Below are 20,755 nucleotides of genomic sequence, written 5' to 3'. Positions count from 1 at the left end.
TTTCAGCGTAACATTTTATGACCAGGGCAGATTACCTTCCCTTTCACATGAGACATGACCTTCCACTCCACGGAGTAGCAGAAAAAGTTTCCAATCTTTTTGGAAAGAAGAACAAGAATTTTGGAACAAATTACCAGCACAAGTTGCAGAAGCATGAGGTTCCCAGCTAATGGCAGCAATAACTTGCACTGATGGAGAATTTCTCCTTCAAGAGTTGCAACAAATTGTTGGGAAATAAAAGCCCAGAACCATGCCACAAAGTCCCTGCAGGTTAGTAAGGCATTGCCACTAGTTCACAGAACAAGGAGTTTTGTACAGATATTTGTACAGTATACTTTTATGTCCATCCCTGTATTGCTGCAATTATAGGACTATCTTCATCCCATTCTGCCTTGGCTTTTGGAAGTGACTGTGAGAGTGCCACCAGCAGTTTGATAAATATTCGTATTTCCATGCAAAATCTGCAAATAATGAGCAGCAATTTTGGGTATAAATTATGAACTGAAAATAATAAATTAAATGTAGTAAAAAATGTGCTCAGTAGCTCTGGAAATCAAGAAGCCTATTTAGCGTTCTACATGAAATACATTGCTTATTATTGTTGTGTAAACAAAACACTTGATTATTTATTTTCATACTGTAAATTAGTCAGATCAGGGAAAAAACCATTCTGAGTGAGACATCTAATTTATTTTGGCCAGTGATAAACTGCTTAGATCAATCAATCAATGTTCCTCCCTTCAAAACTAGTTTACATACAAAGACCATTAATTTGAAAACCTATTTGCTAACTTATTGTACTAGAAAAATGCTGTGATATTTTAGATAAGTCAAAGATGGTTTCTGAAACTTAGTAGCAGGTTAGTTTCATGGCAACACAATACAGTTCAATTTGACATTGTCAGTATAATTCAAGCTATAAGCTTCAAGGACTGTGTTATGTATTTCATTTGAGCTGAATTGACTTTAAAACATTTTCCTGAGAAGGAGGCAGTCTGATGTTATTCAAATAAATAAAAACACTGAATATATTTGGATGGATGGATGAATGAATTATTGTTTCACAAAGAATTCTATTAGTGATTCAATGCAAAACTTTATGAAAGGTGATGGTTTGTACCTGGCCCCTTCCACTTTTAGTTCCCCTGTTTTTAACTATGATTAACAATGCAAATAAATGATGGCTCTGAACCACACCCCCAGCCACCCACATTTGGCTCTTTCATTGCTATTCTAACACAGTCTGCAGAAATTTGACATTCACACAATGTGTAACCCTCACAAGATAAACCAATTTTCTCCAACACCAAGGCTCTGTGGAAATCTGTGCACACATTTCTCCCTCCCGCTTAGGCAAACAATAAATTGATGTTTGCATCTGTGTGTGACTACAAGTGAGTATTGTGATAATCTGTATGTTTGTTGGGGAAACATATAATGCCTGTAAATAAGCATTACCAAGCAACAACACTATGTGTATCCTGCAAGCGAATCCTAGTTAGCAGAAATCACATCCTGTGCAAGACAGAGATGGAAACAACTCTGTAAAGGCTGAACTTTTGGGATACAATGAATTATTTTCATAGACACCAAAAGTCACAGAAGTTTAATGATAAAAGCTTTGCTACCATAAAGGACTAGTGATTACGAATAATATACTAGAATGAATTACAGTCTCAGGGAAATATTTTAAGGTTTTTTTTTTCAGACACACACTTTCTCTGGCAGTAAAAATAAGACAATATTACTTTGAAACAAGCTAATGATTTAGAAACATGTCTTTAATGGTTCCAGACCAGGATATGCCAGACAAGCAGACTCAGAAGGACTGTCAAGACCTGTTGTTGTGCATTATTTTCTAATAAGACTAACACACCTATCATATACTCTCTAGTGTCCACAGTGGATTCACAGCTTGCTTTAAACAGGGATTTTGCAAAAGGGTTACTGGAATTGAGCAGAAGTGAATTCTACACTTCTTGATACCAATACACTCATATATGCACACACACACATAATATTTACTTTGTGCATAGGCTTCTTTAGCAACTGTAATAAGATTTAACCAATTGCTATTTATTTAAAAACTTGTAAAAAAAAAAAAAGTATCTAGGCAGCAGCTTTTTCCAAGATTCTGTAACAAGCATGATGCTAAAAGAAAGTGTAAGAACTGAACTGAGTCCTGAGTCTCTGAATACCACTTTCAGCACAGGACCTTCAAATTTTCCTGAAAAATGCTTTAACATATTCATTTCAGGCACATTCTGTCCAGGAAGAAAGCATCTGAACTCAACTGAATTCTTTTATCATATTAAATGTTCAGTTGCATTGTATCCTGAGAAGAATGTTAGAATTTTATATGGAAAGCAGGTAAAAAGGAATAGAATAGACTATAATAGAACAGAAGGTAGAAAAAAAGGTAAGGGAAAAAGGCCATATACAGTAATGCCACCTAGTCAGAATATTGTCTGGATGACTTGTGGCATCTTCATTCTTGAGAAAAAACTGGATCAAGAAGAATCCCCAAGAATATTTCTCACTAATGACACTGTTGTACTGAGTTCTGTGAAAAATAGTCTTGGAACAGCTGGCTCAAGTATTCACAAACACAAGAAAACAACCAAGAAAGTCTCCTCTGATTTCCCACTTTTCACTTTTTTTCTGAAAAGCAGAGTACTATGTATAATCTAGGACTGTACTTTGTCAGTGAGCGAACCCAAAAACTGATGAGAAGAGCTTTACTGAAGAGGTAGTTCAGAGAGCTTCCTTGCCATCCATTACTGCAGCAAGTGGTTCTAAACATTGCCTTGTCAACTGCAGTTTCCTCTTTTCTTTTGTAAATTACTTGGATTTTTTTTAAATCCAGAATGCTGATCTTCTAAAGATTGCTTGAAATGATAATAGCCTGTGTCTACTGTGTCTTGAATCATCTAGATGTTAGCAGGTCAGCATCTTTTCATCATGGGCAGCATAGAGATAAAGACAGAGGGACTAAGTGTTAAAGCCACATCCAAGAGTAAGGAAAGGAGGAGGTTAGCTGGGACAGCATTTAAATCCATTTGAATTCTACAGCTACATTACAGCTTTTCATTTACCAGAAATCATAAGCATATGTGTATGGGTATGAGCCAGTGTCAGAGGCACTATTTTTTCTATTACTCTTATTAGTTCTCAAACAAACACTACTGGTAATTAAATCTTACGTAAAAAAGAAATATATCCCTTTTCTTCTGTGCTATACAAAGAATAACAAGCAGCCACGGCAGATTTATTCACTTTGGGTGCCTTTACTAAAATATAATAACCAAAACAGTAGATCAGTCTTTTGAGGAAGCCCACACCCATTTGTCTTCCAAATATTAAATTTCAAATTTTCCAGTATTCTGTATGCTCTCTATGTGCTCCAAACCCTCCCTCCAAGTTCCTACTGTTCAAAATTCTGCTCTGAAAAAAAAAAAAAAAAAAAAGGAAAAAAAAAAAAGAAACCAAGAAAATGACATCAGACCTGATGCACAGATATCATTAATTGTTTAGGAAGAGTGTAACTTTACAAGGGTAAAGTGAATGTAATTGGAAAATTACAATCACTGTTGAACTATTAAACAAAAGATAACAACTCCTAATGAACAAGATCAATAGAATTTTGATGCTATGATTTTCAGTTGGGTAATGTTACTATTAAGAAATCTATGTATTTGACAAAATTGTTTCCATTCATTTTAAAATTTCAGAGAAATATGTTCTGAAAGTAACTAATGGCTATGTTTCGGCATTTTTGAAATAAGAGTGCTTTGGCTGTCTTTCCAAAATATTTTATCCATATACAATACTTAAGTCAAATGGAAATACTTCAATACTGTCAGACCCTAATCCATGTACTTCCATTAAAATACTCCTATACTCTTAAGATGCTCTTAAAATTCCGACATCTCTATTCAAGCATACATGATTCTGACAGAATAAGGCATTAGATATAAAAGAGCTTAAAATAATATAATGGCAAAATGATATGTGGTCAGGGAAATAATAGCCAAAATGGAACTCTCCCCAAAAAGAGGTATTAGTAAGGGCAATCACAAATCTGTGTGATTGCTCCACAAAATGATGTGAAAATATGCAGTGCCTGTTTGCCTGTGACTCCGGGTCATGCAGCTCCAGGCCAAAACAAGTGTCTGCACCAGCGTACGATGGAAACCACACTGGACTCTGGAGTACCGTAGCTGCTTGCAGCCCTGACTTTTTCACACTTTCCAAGTAGATGACCAAGAACACCACACACTCAGTAAATGGGAAATTAACTCAAAAAATCCTAAAGTTTATTATTACTCAGAACACAGTCAGCAATTAAATACAGAGAAAAAAAATAAGTTATCTGCCTTCTTTGCACAGCTGAGGAAAAACAGATACTGTAAACTGCAATTCTGTCACCGTACACCTACAAAGAAGTAGGACATCTTTTCTGGACAGAACCGACAATTTTATTTTTTTCCTGCATTTCTTATCTCAGCTACAAACTACCAATTTTGTCAGAAAACCATGCCTCTCTTTTCTCATTACTGTCTTGATTTTTTTTTAATTTAATCAGCATTTAGACATTTTTCCTCCCTAACACAAAGAAACATAAACAATCTGCTTGCAGACTTTGTCAATCACAAACTTCATTAGGACATCCAGTGAGAAAAAGTCTTATTCAGCTCGGATAACTGTCACATGTAAAATTTTAACATGGCTGTTAAAGTACCTAAGTGATGAAAGTGCAAAAAGAAACACTGACAGGATTCTATAGACCAGGGACTAAAAGCAAAGTAAAATTTTTCCATTAATGTGACCAAATCAGGTATGTTGGGAATAAGAGGAAGAAACTCATTTCTCTAAAAGAGTGGTTTTTAAAAAATTTTACTTGGTGTGAATTATGTTCTCAAAAGAACTGTTAGCAGAATCTTAACAGCTTTATGTCCCTTTGAAGAACAGGTCATCATGCAAGTATGGGTCAACTTAATCTATACTTGAGCAAGAATCCAGGTGCTCTCATGAAGGGAAGTGGGTACAGAGAACTTTCTGTTCTGGAACTGGGTATCCAGGGAAGTCTCACTATCAAGACCAAGGCAAAGGGAGCAGTAAGTGCCTTGGCCTTTCCCTCATCCTTGGTCACTACATTTACCTCTGCAACCAACAAAGGATGGAGATTCTCCTTAGCCCATTTTTTGTTGCTAATATATCTACAGAAACATTTTTTATTTTCTTTTATGGCAGTAGCCAGATAAAGTTCCAGCTGGGGTTTGGCTCTTCTAATTTTCTTTCTGCATAACCTCATGACATCCATGGAGTTCTCTGGCATAGTCTGCTCTTTCCTCTAGAGGTCAAAAACTCTATAAACTATACCTTTTTTTTTTTTTTTCTCCTGAGTTCCCTCTAAAGCTCTCTCTTCAGCCAGGCTGGTTTTCTTCCCTGCTGGCTCTTCCAGCATACGGGGACAGCCTGCTCCTGTGCCTTCAAGATTTCTGTCCTGAAGAATGTCCAGCCTTCCTGGGCACCACTGTCCTTGAGGACTGTCTCCCTAGCGACTCTCTCAACAGGTCTCCTAAACAGGTCCAAATCTGCCCTCTGGAAGTCCAAGGTGAAAGTCCTGCTGATCCCCCTCCTTACTTCTGTGAGAATTGCTAACTCTGTCATTTCAGGACCACTGTGCCCAAGGCATCCTACAGTTTTCTCATCACACAACAGTCCTTTTCTCTTGGCAAACAACAGGTCCAGTGGGGTGCTTTCCCTATATGGTTCCCTCACCAGCTGCATTAGGAATTTATCTTCCACACACTCCAGGAACCTCCTAGACTCCTTCCTCTCTGTGGCATTATATTCCTAGCAGACATCTGGTAAATTGAAGTCCTCACAAGAAAAAAGGCAGCAATCTTGAGACTGTTTTACGGTTCTATGTTCCACGACTCCCTAAAATCAGATCAACAGCTGTGTCAGTCAAAGTAGGAAAAGCAACTGGCACTGAAAAAAACCAGTGCAAATTATTTTGCTCAGTTTTGTTCCTAGGTTAGCAGTTATTTGCAAAAATCAGATTTACCAATTTTAAAATCTTGAAGGACTTATCTCACATGAAACTGCATGCTTTCAATTAACTTGTTTCCAGTGCAAAACAAATGGACAAATTTGTTTTGAGCAATTTTCCCCCCTCATTCTTCTATGTTCTGGGTAGCTTTATTAGTCAAATAATATTGCACATTCTAAAAGAAAAATCAAATTCCATTAAAATGCAATTTAGAGAGACAAGAAAGAAATGTATCCATAAATAAAAGTACAACTTCCACCACATAAAAGAGAACATAATGGATAACTGAAAAAAAATTCAATAAATCAAGAAAGATGTGAAAAAACATTAAAAAATTATTAGCAGAAAATAAACTTTAAAGTTTTGGTTATCTTCATTTGCAACCAGATGTATTTTAATGGCTTTCATAAGTTTATAAATTCTTTTGTATTCTGTACCCAAACCACTCAGAACATGCCCTTATTTAAATCACTAATGATATTTAGAAATATCCCTTAAATCCATTTAGTTGAGACTATAATCCAACATATTATAAACCACCAGAGGTTCTACTTTTTGTCAACCAAGCAGAAGAAAATAGTACACTTGTTAAAAACCACCTCTTTGACTCAAAACCTAACATCTTGCCTCTCTGCATATTGATTTTCCTCCAGTACAAATCACTCACCCATACTCAGACTGCCTGGTTGGGTAATAGGGCAGAAGGGCAGACATGAAATTACTTACAGTCTACTAAGTTCTCTCTCCCTGCTGTTAAAACCTGGCCTACATTTCTGGGTGTCCAAAAACTCTGTGACATTTACTTCAGGACAATGGAGATGCTCCCGTGTTATTCTGAAGGCTGCCAGTGGTGACCTCAGTTACTTTTAAGACATGAATGCTATTCTTCACAGTTACCACAAAAGTTCTCTTGGGTGGCAGAAGAAAATCTGGGGCTACAAGATGACATAAGGAATGTATTTATTCAGAGAGACATAAAACAAAAAAGTTGAATTTTCCATCACGGTCTCTATGTACACATGTCCTGGTTTTCTCTAGGAAGTATAATTAATGTCAATTTTCTTTCTAGTAGCTGGTACAGTGCTGTGTTTTGGATTTAGGAAGCGAGTGATATTGACAACATGCTGATCTCTTAGCAAGCAGGGCTTACACTAAGTCAGGAAGTTTTCAACTTCTTACACCAACCCACCTGCAAGTAGGCTGGGGGCTGCTGCTCAGGAACTGGCTGGGCATTGGTTGGCAGCAACTGTGCTATGCATCACTTGTTTTGTATATTCTAATTATTATTATCCATTCTTTTTCTGTTCTATTAGAAAATCTTCATTTCAACCCACAAATTTTACTTTTTCTTCCCCCCAGTTCTCTTCCCTGTCCCACTGGGGAGCGGGGAGCAAGTAAGCATTTGTGTAGTGTTTAGCTGCTGGCTAAGTTAAACCAGAGCAACCAAATTAGGAGAAAAGCACAGTAAGCAAATAGAGAGACACTAATTAGCTGATCGTACTCCAGACATACTCTTACAAATATGCAATTTGCAGTAATAAAATATTCTGACACTGTCTAGCTGAAGTCATGAATCAATAATAATAATAATAATCTGTAATACCTGCTACTTTGCTGCAAGTTAGCCCTTCACACAAAGTCCTTGGGTTAACTCCATAAACTGCCATATCACATTACAGCAGCCCTGAGGACACGGCAGGGCTGCTTATCTTGGCACGAAAGAAGCCAATGGGGCGTCCCTTTTACCTATGGGTGCGGTGTAAACACTGAGGCAGGAGTGGTGTTGTGGTCACAGCAGACCTCTAAATGTAACAGCTGCTGATCATTTCTTGCTGGAAACTGCTATGGCTTTTCATGCTCACAAATGTGTACACAGCACAAGGTTTTAGATGGTTTCTGATTTTATAGTATCTAAGGACAGGCCCATCAAAACCAGAGATCTTTCCTTTAAGGAAAGGTGCAACTTGCACTGTGACATGGTGTCAAAAAAACATATCTGCATGGTAAACACACCATCTAATTTCTATCCTTTAAAATCTGCTGTGGACTTCACTTCCTCACTGCTCACCCCCAAGTACAAACCCACTGCTGAAAATATGCTGTAGCCCAGACACGAGCTTCATTCAGCTGTTCACCAACTGCGCACCTCAAGCCATCTCCACTATGTACAATCCTGTGTTTGTTAGGCAGAACAAGGGTAACCAGGGGCACTTGAGGACAGCAATGAGCAGGAGAAAGCCTTGATAGCAACAGAAAGTGACGCAAACACGCATTGGTGCATGAAGTCAGCACTGAAGGTTTACTAGTACCAGCTCATTTTCAGCCCCACAGCCCTTCTTCTCAGGGCACTCCCTCACACCTGAGGTTTGTGGAATACTTGTGCCTTGCAGAGCACAGAGCTCACCACAGTTATGCAAGTTGAAAGGCTTCTATTCCCAGTTCTTGCCTGAGAGATGATTCACAGCACAGGTAGCTCACATGTCCCTTCCCGTGGTCCAACTGAGTGGTAAAGTAAACAAACTACCACTGGGCAATGCAATTCTACCAATGTGGGTGAGCAGCGTGCCCTGTGAACACAGCAGACAGCTAAAGGCGACCAGGCCTGCACCTATCTTTTGCCAAAAAAAAACAGTGTGTCCTTTCACCGACAGCCAGAGAAGGCAGGCAGGCAGACAGCCTGGTATCCTGTGTGGAGGGAAGAGCAGACTGAGCCTCACTGCACCCTGAGCGTGGACACAGCACATGGTGTCAGGCCTTTGTGGCAGCCTGACCCCAGCTCTCCCCTGCCAGGAAACAGGCAGCACGGAGACCAGACATGAGCTATACCAGGTTCACAAAATTACAAAATCACAAAATCATTAGGGTTGGAATGGATCTCTGGAGATCATCTAGGCCAACCCCCTGACAAGGGAGGGTCACCTTGAGCAGGTGACACAGGAACACATCCACGTGGGCATGGAATGTCTCCAGAGAGGGAGACTCCATGACCTCCATAGGCAGCCTGTTCCAGTGCTCTGCCATCCTCATTGTAAAGAAGTCCCTTGTCGTGTTGAAGTGAAACTTCTTGTGTTTTAGCTTACGGCCTTTGCTCCTCATCCTGTTGCCAGGCAGCACCGAACGGGCACTATCCTCATGACACCCACCCCCGAGATATTTATGTGCTTTAATGAGCTCCCCTCTCAGTCTTCCCTTCTCTAGACTAAACAGGCCAGCTCCCGCAGTGTCTCCTCAGAAGAGAGACGCTCCAGACCCTTCCTCATCTCTGTGGCCTTCCACTGGACCCTCTCCAGCAGCTCCTGGTCTTCCTTGTATTGAGGAGCCCACATCCAGCACAAGTACTTCTGACTTCAGGTTGGGACAACCTCTGTCCTATCCCTTCTTCATAATACCCCATACCCCGGTGCTTTTGCGGCACAGGGTCCGGGGGCTGCCCATTCCCAGCGCTCCGAGCAGGGCCCGGGCCCAGGCCGGGGCCCGGTACCGGTCCCGCTGTCGCTCCAGGGCACGGCTCGGCTCCTCCCGAGGCCGCAGCTCCCCGCGCCTCTGCCCCAAGCACCGCCGGGACCCCACGCCTCGGCAGGGATCCCCGCGTCCGCCGCCCCCCGGAGCCCTTCCCCGCACCTGTAGCCGTAGCCGCTGAAGCGCTGGCTCTCCCGCAGCAGGGCGCGGTACAGCCGCAGCACCTGGGCACGGCTGGACGCTGCCATGTTGCCGACACCGAGCCGCTCCTCCCGCGGCGAGGCCCCTTTTCCCCGCCCTCCCGCCGCCCGCGCCGGGCGCAGCCGCGGCGGAGCGGAGCCGCAGGGCCGGCGGTGAGTGGCGGCGCGGAGCGGCAGCGGCCGCGGCTCGGCCCGGGCCCAGCGCAAGGCGCGGGCGGGGCGGGGAGGGGCGGGCAAGAGCGGCTCCCCGGCCGGGGCAGCCCCGGGGGCGGTGGGCTCGGCGGACTCGGCGTCTGTTCCCGGGTCCCGCCGGGTTGGGCCTGCCCGGCAGCTCCGGCGGGGATACCGAGGCGCGCCTGCCCCGGGGGTGCCTGTTGGGCTCGGCCGTGCGGCTGTGGAGGGCCCGGGCCCGGGGGCGGGGAGGGAAGGGAAGGCCCGAGCGACAGGGAAAGCGAAACCAGCGCTCCGATGCTGTGCTCGGCGAGGGCAGCAGCGCGGTGTGCGCGCCCCGTACTTGGTGTGCCGCACGGGGAGGTGGATGCTGGCGGGAGGTGATGGATATCGGGGCTAGAAAGGAGCAACAAGTGATGCGTGCAGGGAGTTGCCTCGTAATCGCTGTATACATTTGCAGTCAGAGTTCATGTACTGGAGAGGATCCAGCAGAGGCCACGAAGATAATCTGGAGTCTGGAGCATCTGTCTTCATGAGGAGAGACTGCGGGTCTGGGGCCTATTCAGTCTGGAGAACGGAGGAATGAGAAGGGTTCTCATTAATGCATATAAGTGTATGAAAGGTGGATTACAAAAGGATGATGCTAGGCTCTTCAGTGATGCCCAGCAAAAGGATGAGGAGCAGTGGCCATAAACTAGAACCCAAAAGTTTTCCCTCAATATGAGAAACAACTTTACGTTAAGGATGGCAGAACAGTGGAACATGCTGTGCAGGAAGCTTGTAGAGTCTCACTTTCTGGAGACATTGAAAACCCACCTGGATACATTTCTTTGTCACCTGCTCAAGGTGACACTGCCTTGTCAGGGGGCTTGTACTTGATCTTCAGAGGTCCCTTCCAACTCCAACGTTCTTTGATTCTCTGAAATCACTACAGGCAATTGCAGTCATTGTACATCTCTGCTAGTGTACCAGGGCCTGTTGTGTTATGGTGATGTTTGAATTGTTCCTCTCTCAATATCTGTTTTTAAGATGAATTCTGTTATTTAAACCACACATCAAGCATCCTCCTTTGCTGTAAGTTTTGCTGCTGCAGAATAAACTTAACTTTGTAACTTGCAGGTATTATGCCGCAGCTGTATTTAATACTGATTTTTGAATTTCATCAGCAATTTATTTAGTGTCATAGAATCATCAAGGTTGGAAGAGACCTTTAGTTTCCAGTCCAGCTGTCCACTCTGCACCACTACTGTAACCCCTAAACCACCTCACCAGTGGCACATCCAGGAGTCTCTTGCACACCTTCAGGGATGGTAATTCCACCATCTCCCTGGGTAGCCTATTCCAATGCTTGACTACTCTAACAGTGTATTTTTTCCCTCTAATATCTAATCTGTATCTCCTCTGTCTCAGTTTAAGGCCCTTTCCTCTGGTCTTCTCACTGCAGGCACAGCAGAAGAAATCAGTCCCCACTTCACTAGAACCTCCTTTCAGGTATCATGATAGGGTTCATACTTCCTTCACAGTTTGTTATTTATATAGTAGGTGTTTAAAACAACTACCATGTAGATATTCTACATGTCTGTGGCAAAAGTGCTTCAATTGCTACTTCTAATTTAACTTGTGTTTTATTGCATATGCATTTGAGTGTTATCATCAGTTGTACATCTGATGCAATTTACAGTTTATTGCAAAGAACTCAAATAGTTCTGTGCTTTTGGATGTAATAAGTAAAGATAAATGAACTTATTTAAAATTTATCTTTACGGGTATGCTATGTTTTAGCAGCCCTTTTAGGCTTCTGGAAATGGAGATTTTCTGTATTTAGAAAATTTTCTGGATATTCTCTTTATCAAAACCCAAACTAGAAATGTTACAGGAAATGTAGAAAAACATATGCAGCTGCTGTACTGGGATAAGCATCATGCTTTCGAGGCCTTCCCTTGTAAGTTACCAACCACTGTGTTCTGGGTTAGGTCTTGGCATTCAGGGCACCCACATGGAGAAATACAAAGCAAGCATGCCCTTCATTTGCCAGTAGGACCAACCAAATTCTCCTTGTAGCCCAGGCCATGTTGTTAAAGCAGATTGCCATGGCAGAAGCAGAGCTCATCTGGGGTGCCGGTGCTCCCCATCTTTGCAGCTCTTGGTGGCTGGGCAGCACCAATCATAATACATGTTATAGCAGAACTCTGGCTTTGTGTCTACAGACTTACCTTCTCTGAAAGCAGCAGTGGCCAACCTGCCCTTTGTTATGAGGGTGGGCTCCAGACAGCTTAAAACAATATGGGTCTGTCATGTACAGAGCCAAACTTAGGTTTGAGAGTTTAGCAAAGTTATGTGATACCATTCTGTGGATGAGTGTGGCAGTTCTTCCATCTAATTTTACAAAAGCCTTCAGGTATTCTTGGAAATAAAGTTTTCATGGTACAATCCTCAGCTCTAAAAGATGAGGGAGTAATTGGGATGAAAGCATTCAGCAAATTTTGCTTATAAGAACAGTATTAATTTAATATTTGAAAAGTAATGAAAAATTATTTTTAGATAGCCTTGGATGCTAATCCTGTTCCTGAAACTCCCTGACAGTTTCTGTGAGGGTTTTTTTTTATTTTTTATTTTTTAAGGTAACTATGTTTTTTCTCTTGAAAAAACCTAGAAATGTCCTATGTTTAGAATAAGCAGTAAGGCCATATAGGGCATGATCGAATGCAATGTAAATTTATCAAAGGAGAAGAGTCTTTCCTCTTGTCTCCTTTTTCTAGCTTAACCTTTGATACACTCAGGGAGGGAAGAATAATTTTTGTCAGAAACGAGTCACCTTTGTGCAGTTGGGTTGGCACTGGAAAAAGTACTGGAAAAAGTACTTTATTATGCATTTGTTACTGTGTTTTCTTGGAAGTTATGGTCCCAGAAGTCGTGTCATTCTGCAGGAAGTGGACGCTGCTGTGCCTGGGATACAGGTGTTTCTGCTCTCCTTTGTTTATGTGCACCACTGCAAGACTGCAGGGCATTCAAAGGACAGACACAGCCCAAGTGACCACTGTGTGTCCTGTGACACTGGAGCCTGTGTATGGGGAAGCAGCAATAACCACTTCATTAACTGCCTCCTCTTTCCTGAGGGGAAAACTACGCCTGGATTTAGGGTTGGTGGGGTTCATCTGTACGGAAGTCTTTGCTTTCAGCCTTTGGTGTGGGAAGGAAGGTGGCATGTGCCTTGCCTTTCTGCATCTCTTGGGATAAATAAGCACTTTGAGAGGATACAATGGTATATCAGTACCTGGAATATGTAAGTGTGTAGCTGCTAAAAGAAGGGAGGGAGGGGAAGGAATTTGGATGAAGTACTTTCAGGGGCTGTGGACCGGAGTGGAAAGAAAGAGCTGTTTACTCTCTGGGACATATTTGTTGTCTTGTTGTCTGTTGCTGAATTGTTGCTTGTAGTGCATTATTTCAGCTTCATGACATGGCACTGAATACTTTCTCTGCTTTCCTGGTATGCTGCTATTGGTATTCATTATTTTTCTTTGGGGGTCAGGATGTTAATTGAATGTTGTGGTATTATAATCTCTTTTAGTAATTGTTTTTCAGGTTGTGAAAACATGCTAATTTTCCCATGCTGCAGTGGTGTGGTGTCTCTTTTCTTTCCTTGTCTTAGTTGTTGGTTGATAGGGTTGTGCACAGTGAGATCCTACACAGTGTAGAGTAGGATCTTTAAAAGAAGGATTATAAATTACAAGGATTTTGGGATTTCAGTGGCAAATGTAACACACTGTAATTTAACTGTTCTCTGTGGTGAATTAAGATTTCCACAGTATCATCAGGAGGCCTTGACTGACTCTGGTATTTTAAAAAAAATTGTATTTAATTGGTTGCCCTGTAGAAAAGAACATTTTTATTTAGGAGGAGAAACTTCCATATTTCAAATTCTGCTATACTCCTGAATTCTTTGTGCATTAAAAATAATTCTAACTGGAAGTTCAGAGGGAAGAAAAAAATGGTGACAAAACTCTTCTCTCAGTCAGCTTTTTGTGAGTTACTTCATCTCTTTCCAAACTCAATTGCAGAATGTTGTGTACTGTTTAAATTAAGATTGTAAGAACAGTAATAATAGGAAAACCAAAACACAGTAGTGCATTTCCTGTTGTAATACTTGGTCTTCTAAGGGAATACCTGTTTTACCACTGCTCCTAAACCTTTGCTGGTTCATGATCTCTTGTGCTGCAGGCATCAGACTAAAACAAACACTGAATTTTGTTTTCCTTCTTGGCCACAATTTTAACTTTCTAGTTTCCTGTGGCTTAAGTCCTCCAGAGGACTTCATGGGCATTGTGTTACCTGACAATTAAGGAGCTGGACAGTTCAGCAGTCACAGGATAACTTCTGGATCAATGAAAGGCAGTGTTATACACCATATGGATTTTGAAAGATGTTCTTAGTGGACATATGTTGGTAAAATACTTTGAAATGCTTGGAATAAAAATGCTATAAAAGTCCAGAATTAAAAGGATAATTTTGTGTTATAGGGAAAAGAATAACTAACTAACAGGGGATTAAAATTACCAGTAAGCCTTAAATAGCTCAGCATGTAATAGTTGCATCAAACGCAAATGACACTTCTAAACACTTCTAACCTTAATGCTGATGAAGACAAGAACCCAACAAAAAATGATCATGTTTTTCCTGTGTGTTTTTTTGTTATACTGAAATCTTGCTCAGAAATCTAATAATGAGAAGCATAAATGACAGATTAATGAAGTGTTCTCATCCATGACCTCATAAATTCAGAAATACTTTCTTTGCTGTGTTTTCCAGTGTTTTATCAAATTTAGCCTTAAATAACTTCTCTTTCTGTGCGAAAATATATTCTACTTTATATTGTATTGCAGTTAAGAAATGTTTTCTGATGCTCATCCTATGCCACCCTCTTCCCTGAGTTCATCCCACTTTTTCATTTATGCACCTTTAGAGTCACGCTGTGTAATTCTCCCTCCTCTGTGATTTACACTATCATCATATTTCTCAGTAGCTGTCAGCCAGACAGGCTAAATGATGTAGTTATTTTGATATTTTTTTCTGCCCTCTTTCAGGGGATATTGAAAATTTTAGCTTAGGAAGCAAACTTAGAGGTAAAACAAAGACTGATATTTTGTTTAAGAGCAATTGAGATTCTCTTTGTAGCCTCCCCTGTATATTTTTTGCTGACTTGGGATTTCCAGTTTGGCAGGTTGGTTACAAATGGTACTGCCAATCTTTTGAGTTAAAGATCATGATTGCACTTAAAACACTTTGCTAGAGCAAAGTTCTTTTTTCTCTTAAGTTTATTTTTTGTCATGTATAAATGTGTATGTGAGTGTGCAGAAAAACATGTAAATATGTATTCAGGCATGCACATGGTCGTGCTGTGGTGGTAAAGGTAATGCCCTTCATCTCTGATTCTCCATGTTTCAGCCTTGGGGATTGGGGCGCAGCTATCACAGTGCTGTGGGTTTTTTTCTGCTTGCCCAGTCCCATGTCTCAAGTGTGTGAAATCAAAGACATCCTGCTGCTTGTGTGCATCGCACTTCTTCTGCTCCCTGGATTGTGGGCATGGCATTTCTTGTCAGATGGCACTACGGGCTAGGTCCACTCCAGGACTACTGCTTAAGTCCTTTTCTGAAAATCTACTTCAAGTAGCTGTTTTCTTATAAATAATTCTTGTGTGATTATTTGTTGAAAACAATTCCTAGATCAAAGTATCAGTAGGTGTAGAAGTATCACGTTGCTATGAGGTAGTGTGTATCCGGTATAAGAAAACATGTTATCCAAGAACCTATCTTTTTTTTAGTAAAAGGAAAATTAAGGAAAATTGTTGTTTTACAGTGGATGGGTAAATCATCAAGGATTGAGTGGATTTTAAGTAGGCAATCTCTTTAGTTTTCTGACTGTGGGATCAGGGGAGGGTGAATACGATTTTCCACTTGTAACACATTTTCATTTTATATGGTGCTGTGCATTCATGTATGACTAGTAGCTTGGACTTTTGATCCAGGAAAAAAAAATCAACAGTTTGAATAGCAAGCTGGAGCAGATTGTTTCTAGAGATAAAAGGAGACTATGGAGCAATGCTTTATTGAAATGAGGAAAACAACATAGCCATATTAGGGATTGTAGTAATAGTCGAGTTTAAGATACTTACTTTTGCATGATCCTTGACATTTTTGGTCTTTCATCTTGTGTCACTATTGGTTTTATGTCCTCAGAGCTCTGACAATGAGTGATAGTGCATTAGGGACTTGTTCCTGCATATGTCATGCTTCTGATGCAGCTGAATTTTCAATACTTCCTTACATGCCTTCACAGTTCTCGACAGAACTCTATTTTATTTCTGCTTCTTTTTTTTATATCTGGTGACTGTCAAAATTTTTCTTTCAGCCTGAGAAGGAGCAAAGCACTGACTACAGCTAGCAGGCAAAAGAAGCAGAGCTGAAGAGAGATTATCTCTGCTTGCAGGTAAATAAGGAAAAAAAAATTAGCTTTCTGAAGCTTTGACCTCAGCACTGCCAGTTAGTAACAGGTTTTCAGTCCCACTCCATTTTAATTATTAAATTTTAATTTATTTAGTAATTAAAAAATCTTTCTTCATCTTCACCAGCTGCTAAGGACATTTATGATGGCTATATAAATTTGCTTTCAATATAGAATTCATGCATTTCCTTACTCCTAATACAAAGAAAATTACGAGACTTGAGACATAAAGATAGATGTGTAACAAGAATGAGAGAGAGAGAAAGAAGGAGAGGTAGCAGATAATAATCTTCTGAAGAAGAAATTCAGATGGACAAATTTTATCATCTTTATATTGGAGTATGTCTGGATCCTCGAATATAATACCTTTGAAATCTGCCTAACTACCTAGGCAATAAGTTGCTGTTCAGTGTGAGAAGAGGTGGCAAATTAGGTTTTCCTCATTATACATGCCAGTTATAATTGATGTGAGATGGGATAGGATAGGATATAGGATAGAAGATGGGATGGGGTGGGATGGGATGCTCTGGTGAATGGAGAATGAGCTCAGGGAGGTACGGGGAGGCAATAGTTAGGACTTTACAAACCCCACCATTAACCTTCCAGTCTCTTACCTATGTGACCTCATGGCAGCATCAGCGAAAGGCAGTGTGTGTCAGTGGCTCCTAATAAGGTTTGTGTCTTCCCTCCAACTGGGAATGAGTGTTGATGCTGACCTATGAAGTGGAGCTGCCATCTTTCGTATAGGAATGGGTTTACATTCTGCTGAAAGGTGGGAAAGAGGAATGGAGGAAGAAATAGTTTGAAATACTGTTCTGGGAACATTTGTGAGAGTTCATCTGTCTGGAGACTTGAATTTAGTATCTCCTTGTTCTACAATTTCTGTGATTAACTTTTTCAGGTGTATTTTCTAGCCTAGTATTGGTTTAGACCAAGGGCAGGTTGTGGGGATTTTTGTTGTTGTTGTTGTTTTATTTTGTTTGTTTGTGTGTTTGTTTTAACGTGGCGGTACACATGCTTTGTTTCCTTTAATTAATGTTTATGCACTTGGTTTTAATTATTGTTTAACTTTTTCCTTTTTTGGAAATGATTCCTGGTAAAGTAGATGTGCTGCATCTAAAACGGAGAAAGCAGATAAACAGAGACAATAATCAGGTCCTCACACAAATTTAATAGTACTTTTTTTGTGTGTGTGTATGTCTGATTTCAAAATTGATTTGACTTTCAAGAAAGTTTTCAAGACCTTGATTAAGAGTGTTCTTACTTTTAAAAGAATTTTCATAGTTTTTTAAATTGCTTTCTTCCTTATTTTGACTATGAACATAGCTTTTTTTTAACATTTGTTTTTACTTTGATTTCCTTATACTAATTAGTTACAGTGTGAAAATTGCATAGTGCATGACACCAGCTCTTCCCGTGGGAAGGCAGTATTGTAAAATGGACAGATATGGTATTGTACATGTAAAATTATCAAATATTGAGGAGGTAATTAAATATTGTCTCTATGTAGGTTTGTTGAACTTAGAAAAGCTGCTTGCTTTTTATGTTGGCACACTAACTTTGTCAAGTTTTATGAAAGAATATTGTTCTAAACATATAGATGTGGCTAGAAAAAGGTTAACTTTTTCTGTTTCCCTTCTGTCTCTCTTCCTCCCTGCACAGACTGTGGTTCTTGTTCCACCCTTCACTTCCACTTGCAATGTATCTTATTTCTATACTACCGTTGTATCACTGTTCTGTTCTGGTAGGTTATATTCTTAATATAGTATTCATTCTACAAACAGAAACTCTGCTGGACAGACTTGAACTAAGTACGTGGGAACACCATGTTTATTCTAGTTACTTTGTCAGACTTCCTGAGTTATTTAAAGGATTCATTTTTTAATAAACTAAATTTAAGAGATATTGCTGATTCTACCAAATCTTATTTTGTTGCCTGATACTAGGAGTTCATTTGACCCCAGTGTCCCCTGGGATCCCAGTCCTGATCCTGAGTGGCAGACCCTGCTGGGCCTGTGTGGAACACAATCTTTCAGCATGTGGCAAATTGCAATTCTACAGATGGTTTTAAAGAAAACAAACCAAAACAGTTGTTATGTTTTAATTTTGATTCTCTCAGTATGTAGCAGATGTGGCATTAACTGAAGATTGTTTTGTCATATGTGACCTTGAGCTGTAATAACATTTTATTCTTCATTAATAATAAAAACTTGATTCTTTCATGTTGTTATTTTCTTTACTTCCCTGACTTTCATATCTTCTTTCACCTAGTCAATGTGTATGTCTTGGCTCAGAATTCAAGATGGGAGGATGTTGCCTTGGGTATCTAAAGACTAGACAGAGAAATACTTCTGTGAATAGTCTTAAATATCTATATATCTGTATATACACAAATCTGTGCAATGGTCTGAGAAGTGCACTCTGAATTCTGTCTTAAGTTTTCTTTCACTGAGGCTTGTTTTGTGGGGGAAGTGTGACTTGCAAATGTCTGGTGTCCCAGAAGGGTTCTCTGACATAATTAAAATATGTGGTTTTCTCAAGGCTTTTCAAACAAAGATTTTCTCTTGTTCTTTGAGCTGGGCTTTGTTAGAGTAAGTGTATCAACATTAGCAAGCCTTACAGAGATGTTGCTCAGGAACATTTACAGGTGTTGAAACATGAAGCTGCTTGGGAGCCCATTATCCTAGGGAGCTGTGAGCCATGGACTCAAATGTTTCCTATTTTCTAGAATTAATGACAAGGAAAGAAGTTAGCAATACTAGTCTGTTCTTTTTAATGTGATACTTTAAAGCCTTTTTTATGTGGTAGCGGGACTGCATGGAGACACAATTTAAATCTAAGTCATGTTTGCCTTGCTTTGCTTGCTACAGAATATTTTGGAACTAGTTCTTCTTTAACAAGTTATTGGAGATGTCAGCACCTCTGAAATGCTGTAAAGGCAGTCATGTTCAGGTGTAATCAAATACAGTGTTACGAGGTAGGTTTGCCTGAATACATATGAATCAATCCTGGCTCTAAAATGTTAGCAAGACCATAGTACAACTGCATCAGGAAATTATAACAGGATTGAGAAAATGCATTTAAAAATTTGACTTACATTTATTTTAATAGGCAGAACTTTAAATTGAGGGAACTTATATTTATAATGAATATTTATCAGCACCATTGTTTATAATTCAGTGTCAGTTGTTGCAGTTGAAATATTTGTAAGGAAAATACGACTTTTTTACCCTTAGGCTTTTAACATAGTTAATACATTTACTTAGCTGTAGTTACAGAAGGTATTTCATAATATAGGTAGAATTTTTGCAAATCAGGTTTTCTGTCTTTAAGTAACCCATATACATTCATAACTGTAGAATATGCAAGGTAAAGTTTTTAAGCTGGTTGATGGAGGTTGGCTAGGTAGTTAATTCCTGAGTGTCTTCTTTGGTACACTTGTCCTTAAAAGAGTCTTTAAATAAGACTTTCCTAAAGTCTTAAACTCTGTCCTTAAAATAAGTCTTTTATCTTGTGTCGGGTCTTCTGCCCACCCAGGGATGCTAGATGTGGGGTTTCACGTCCCGGATTGTGGTGACCGCAAAAGATGGAAAAGTCTCTCCTCCAACCCGTGCCTTTAAAGAAAGACTCAGTAGTCTTCTGTTGTCTGTTCTCAAGGTTGTTTATTTTTGGTTATCTAAAAGATTCTTCTCCTGAACTGCTGTGGCCCGTTCAGCAGCTCAGACAAAGGCACACTGCCCTCCCAGGGGGCTGGTGCCATCTTTTATATCATATATTACGTACTACATGTTTATACCTTTTCCCCAATGCCTACTATCTATATTGAATGGTGACTTTCTACTCTAAACCAATCTGTGAGTGACAACATCACCAAATCTTGGAGGCTAGGAAGGAGAAAGAAAGAGGACAGGGCACACCCAAATCCCTCCATCTTAGAATCCCTGACCCCCATGTACAAAACTTGGACCCCTGCGTACAAGGCTTAAACCTCCCTGTACAGCACTCAAAAATCCTTCCTTTCACTTCGTGATTACCTCTACTATGCTATCTAAACTTGTGTGTGTGTGGCTTGTAATTCTTCATACAGAGTTGGTAATTTGCTCCATGGGCTAAGATCGGAACCCCAAGAGTGTCTTTGGCTGCATGCCAGGGTCTCAGAGCCCCCTGCCAGCAGCTCTGGCCATCCAGGACACCCAGAGGGATGTTCTGGATTCCGACAATCTTGCAGCTCAGCAGTGTATTGAAGTCTGAGGAGGCAGTACACAGGCTTGACAGTCATGTGAGATTTAGAAGGGGTACATTATCCATTTACCTGTGGTAAATTTTAGTGCTGGAATCAAGGAAATAACAGCAAAGTAGTTAAAAAATA

General features: G+C 40.3%; 2 protein-coding genes across 6 annotated transcripts in view; one reads left to right on the top strand and one right to left on the bottom strand.

Annotated features, from left to right (window-relative positions):
• Nucleotides 1-9,807, bottom strand: part of LYRM4 (LYR motif containing 4) — a 93,425-nt gene extending 83,618 nt beyond the window's left edge. For all 3 annotated transcript variants that reach the window (XM_038127265.1, XM_038127263.1, XM_038127266.1), the window contains exon 1: nucleotides 9,680-9,807. In XM_038127265.1, coding sequence (XP_037983193.1) covers nucleotides 9,680-9,765 — 86 coding nt within the window. In that variant the 5' untranslated portion in view covers nucleotides 9,766-9,807. The remainder of the gene's footprint in view (nucleotides 1-9,679) is intronic.
• A 10-nt stretch (nucleotides 9,808-9,817) lies between these two features.
• FARS2 (phenylalanyl-tRNA synthetase 2, mitochondrial) overlaps nucleotides 9,818-20,755 on the top strand; it is a 232,640-nt gene continuing 221,702 nt past the window's right edge. For 2 of the 3 annotated variants that reach the window (XM_038127259.1, XM_038127257.1), the window contains exons 1-2: nucleotides 9,818-9,870; nucleotides 16,294-16,371. The gene's annotated coding sequence lies outside the window, so the exon portion shown is untranslated. The remainder of the gene's footprint in view (nucleotides 9,871-16,293; nucleotides 16,372-20,755) is intronic. The other variant, XM_038127260.1, reaches the window with a different exon arrangement.

The sequence above is a fragment of the Motacilla alba genome, chromosome 2 (assembly GCF_015832195.1).
Source record: "Motacilla alba alba isolate MOTALB_02 chromosome 2, Motacilla_alba_V1.0_pri, whole genome shotgun sequence".
Lineage (NCBI taxonomy): Eukaryota > Metazoa > Chordata > Aves > Passeriformes > Motacillidae > Motacilla > Motacilla alba.
Note: the sequence above shows the minus strand (reverse complement) of the source record. Positions and strands in the feature narration are given on the sequence as shown.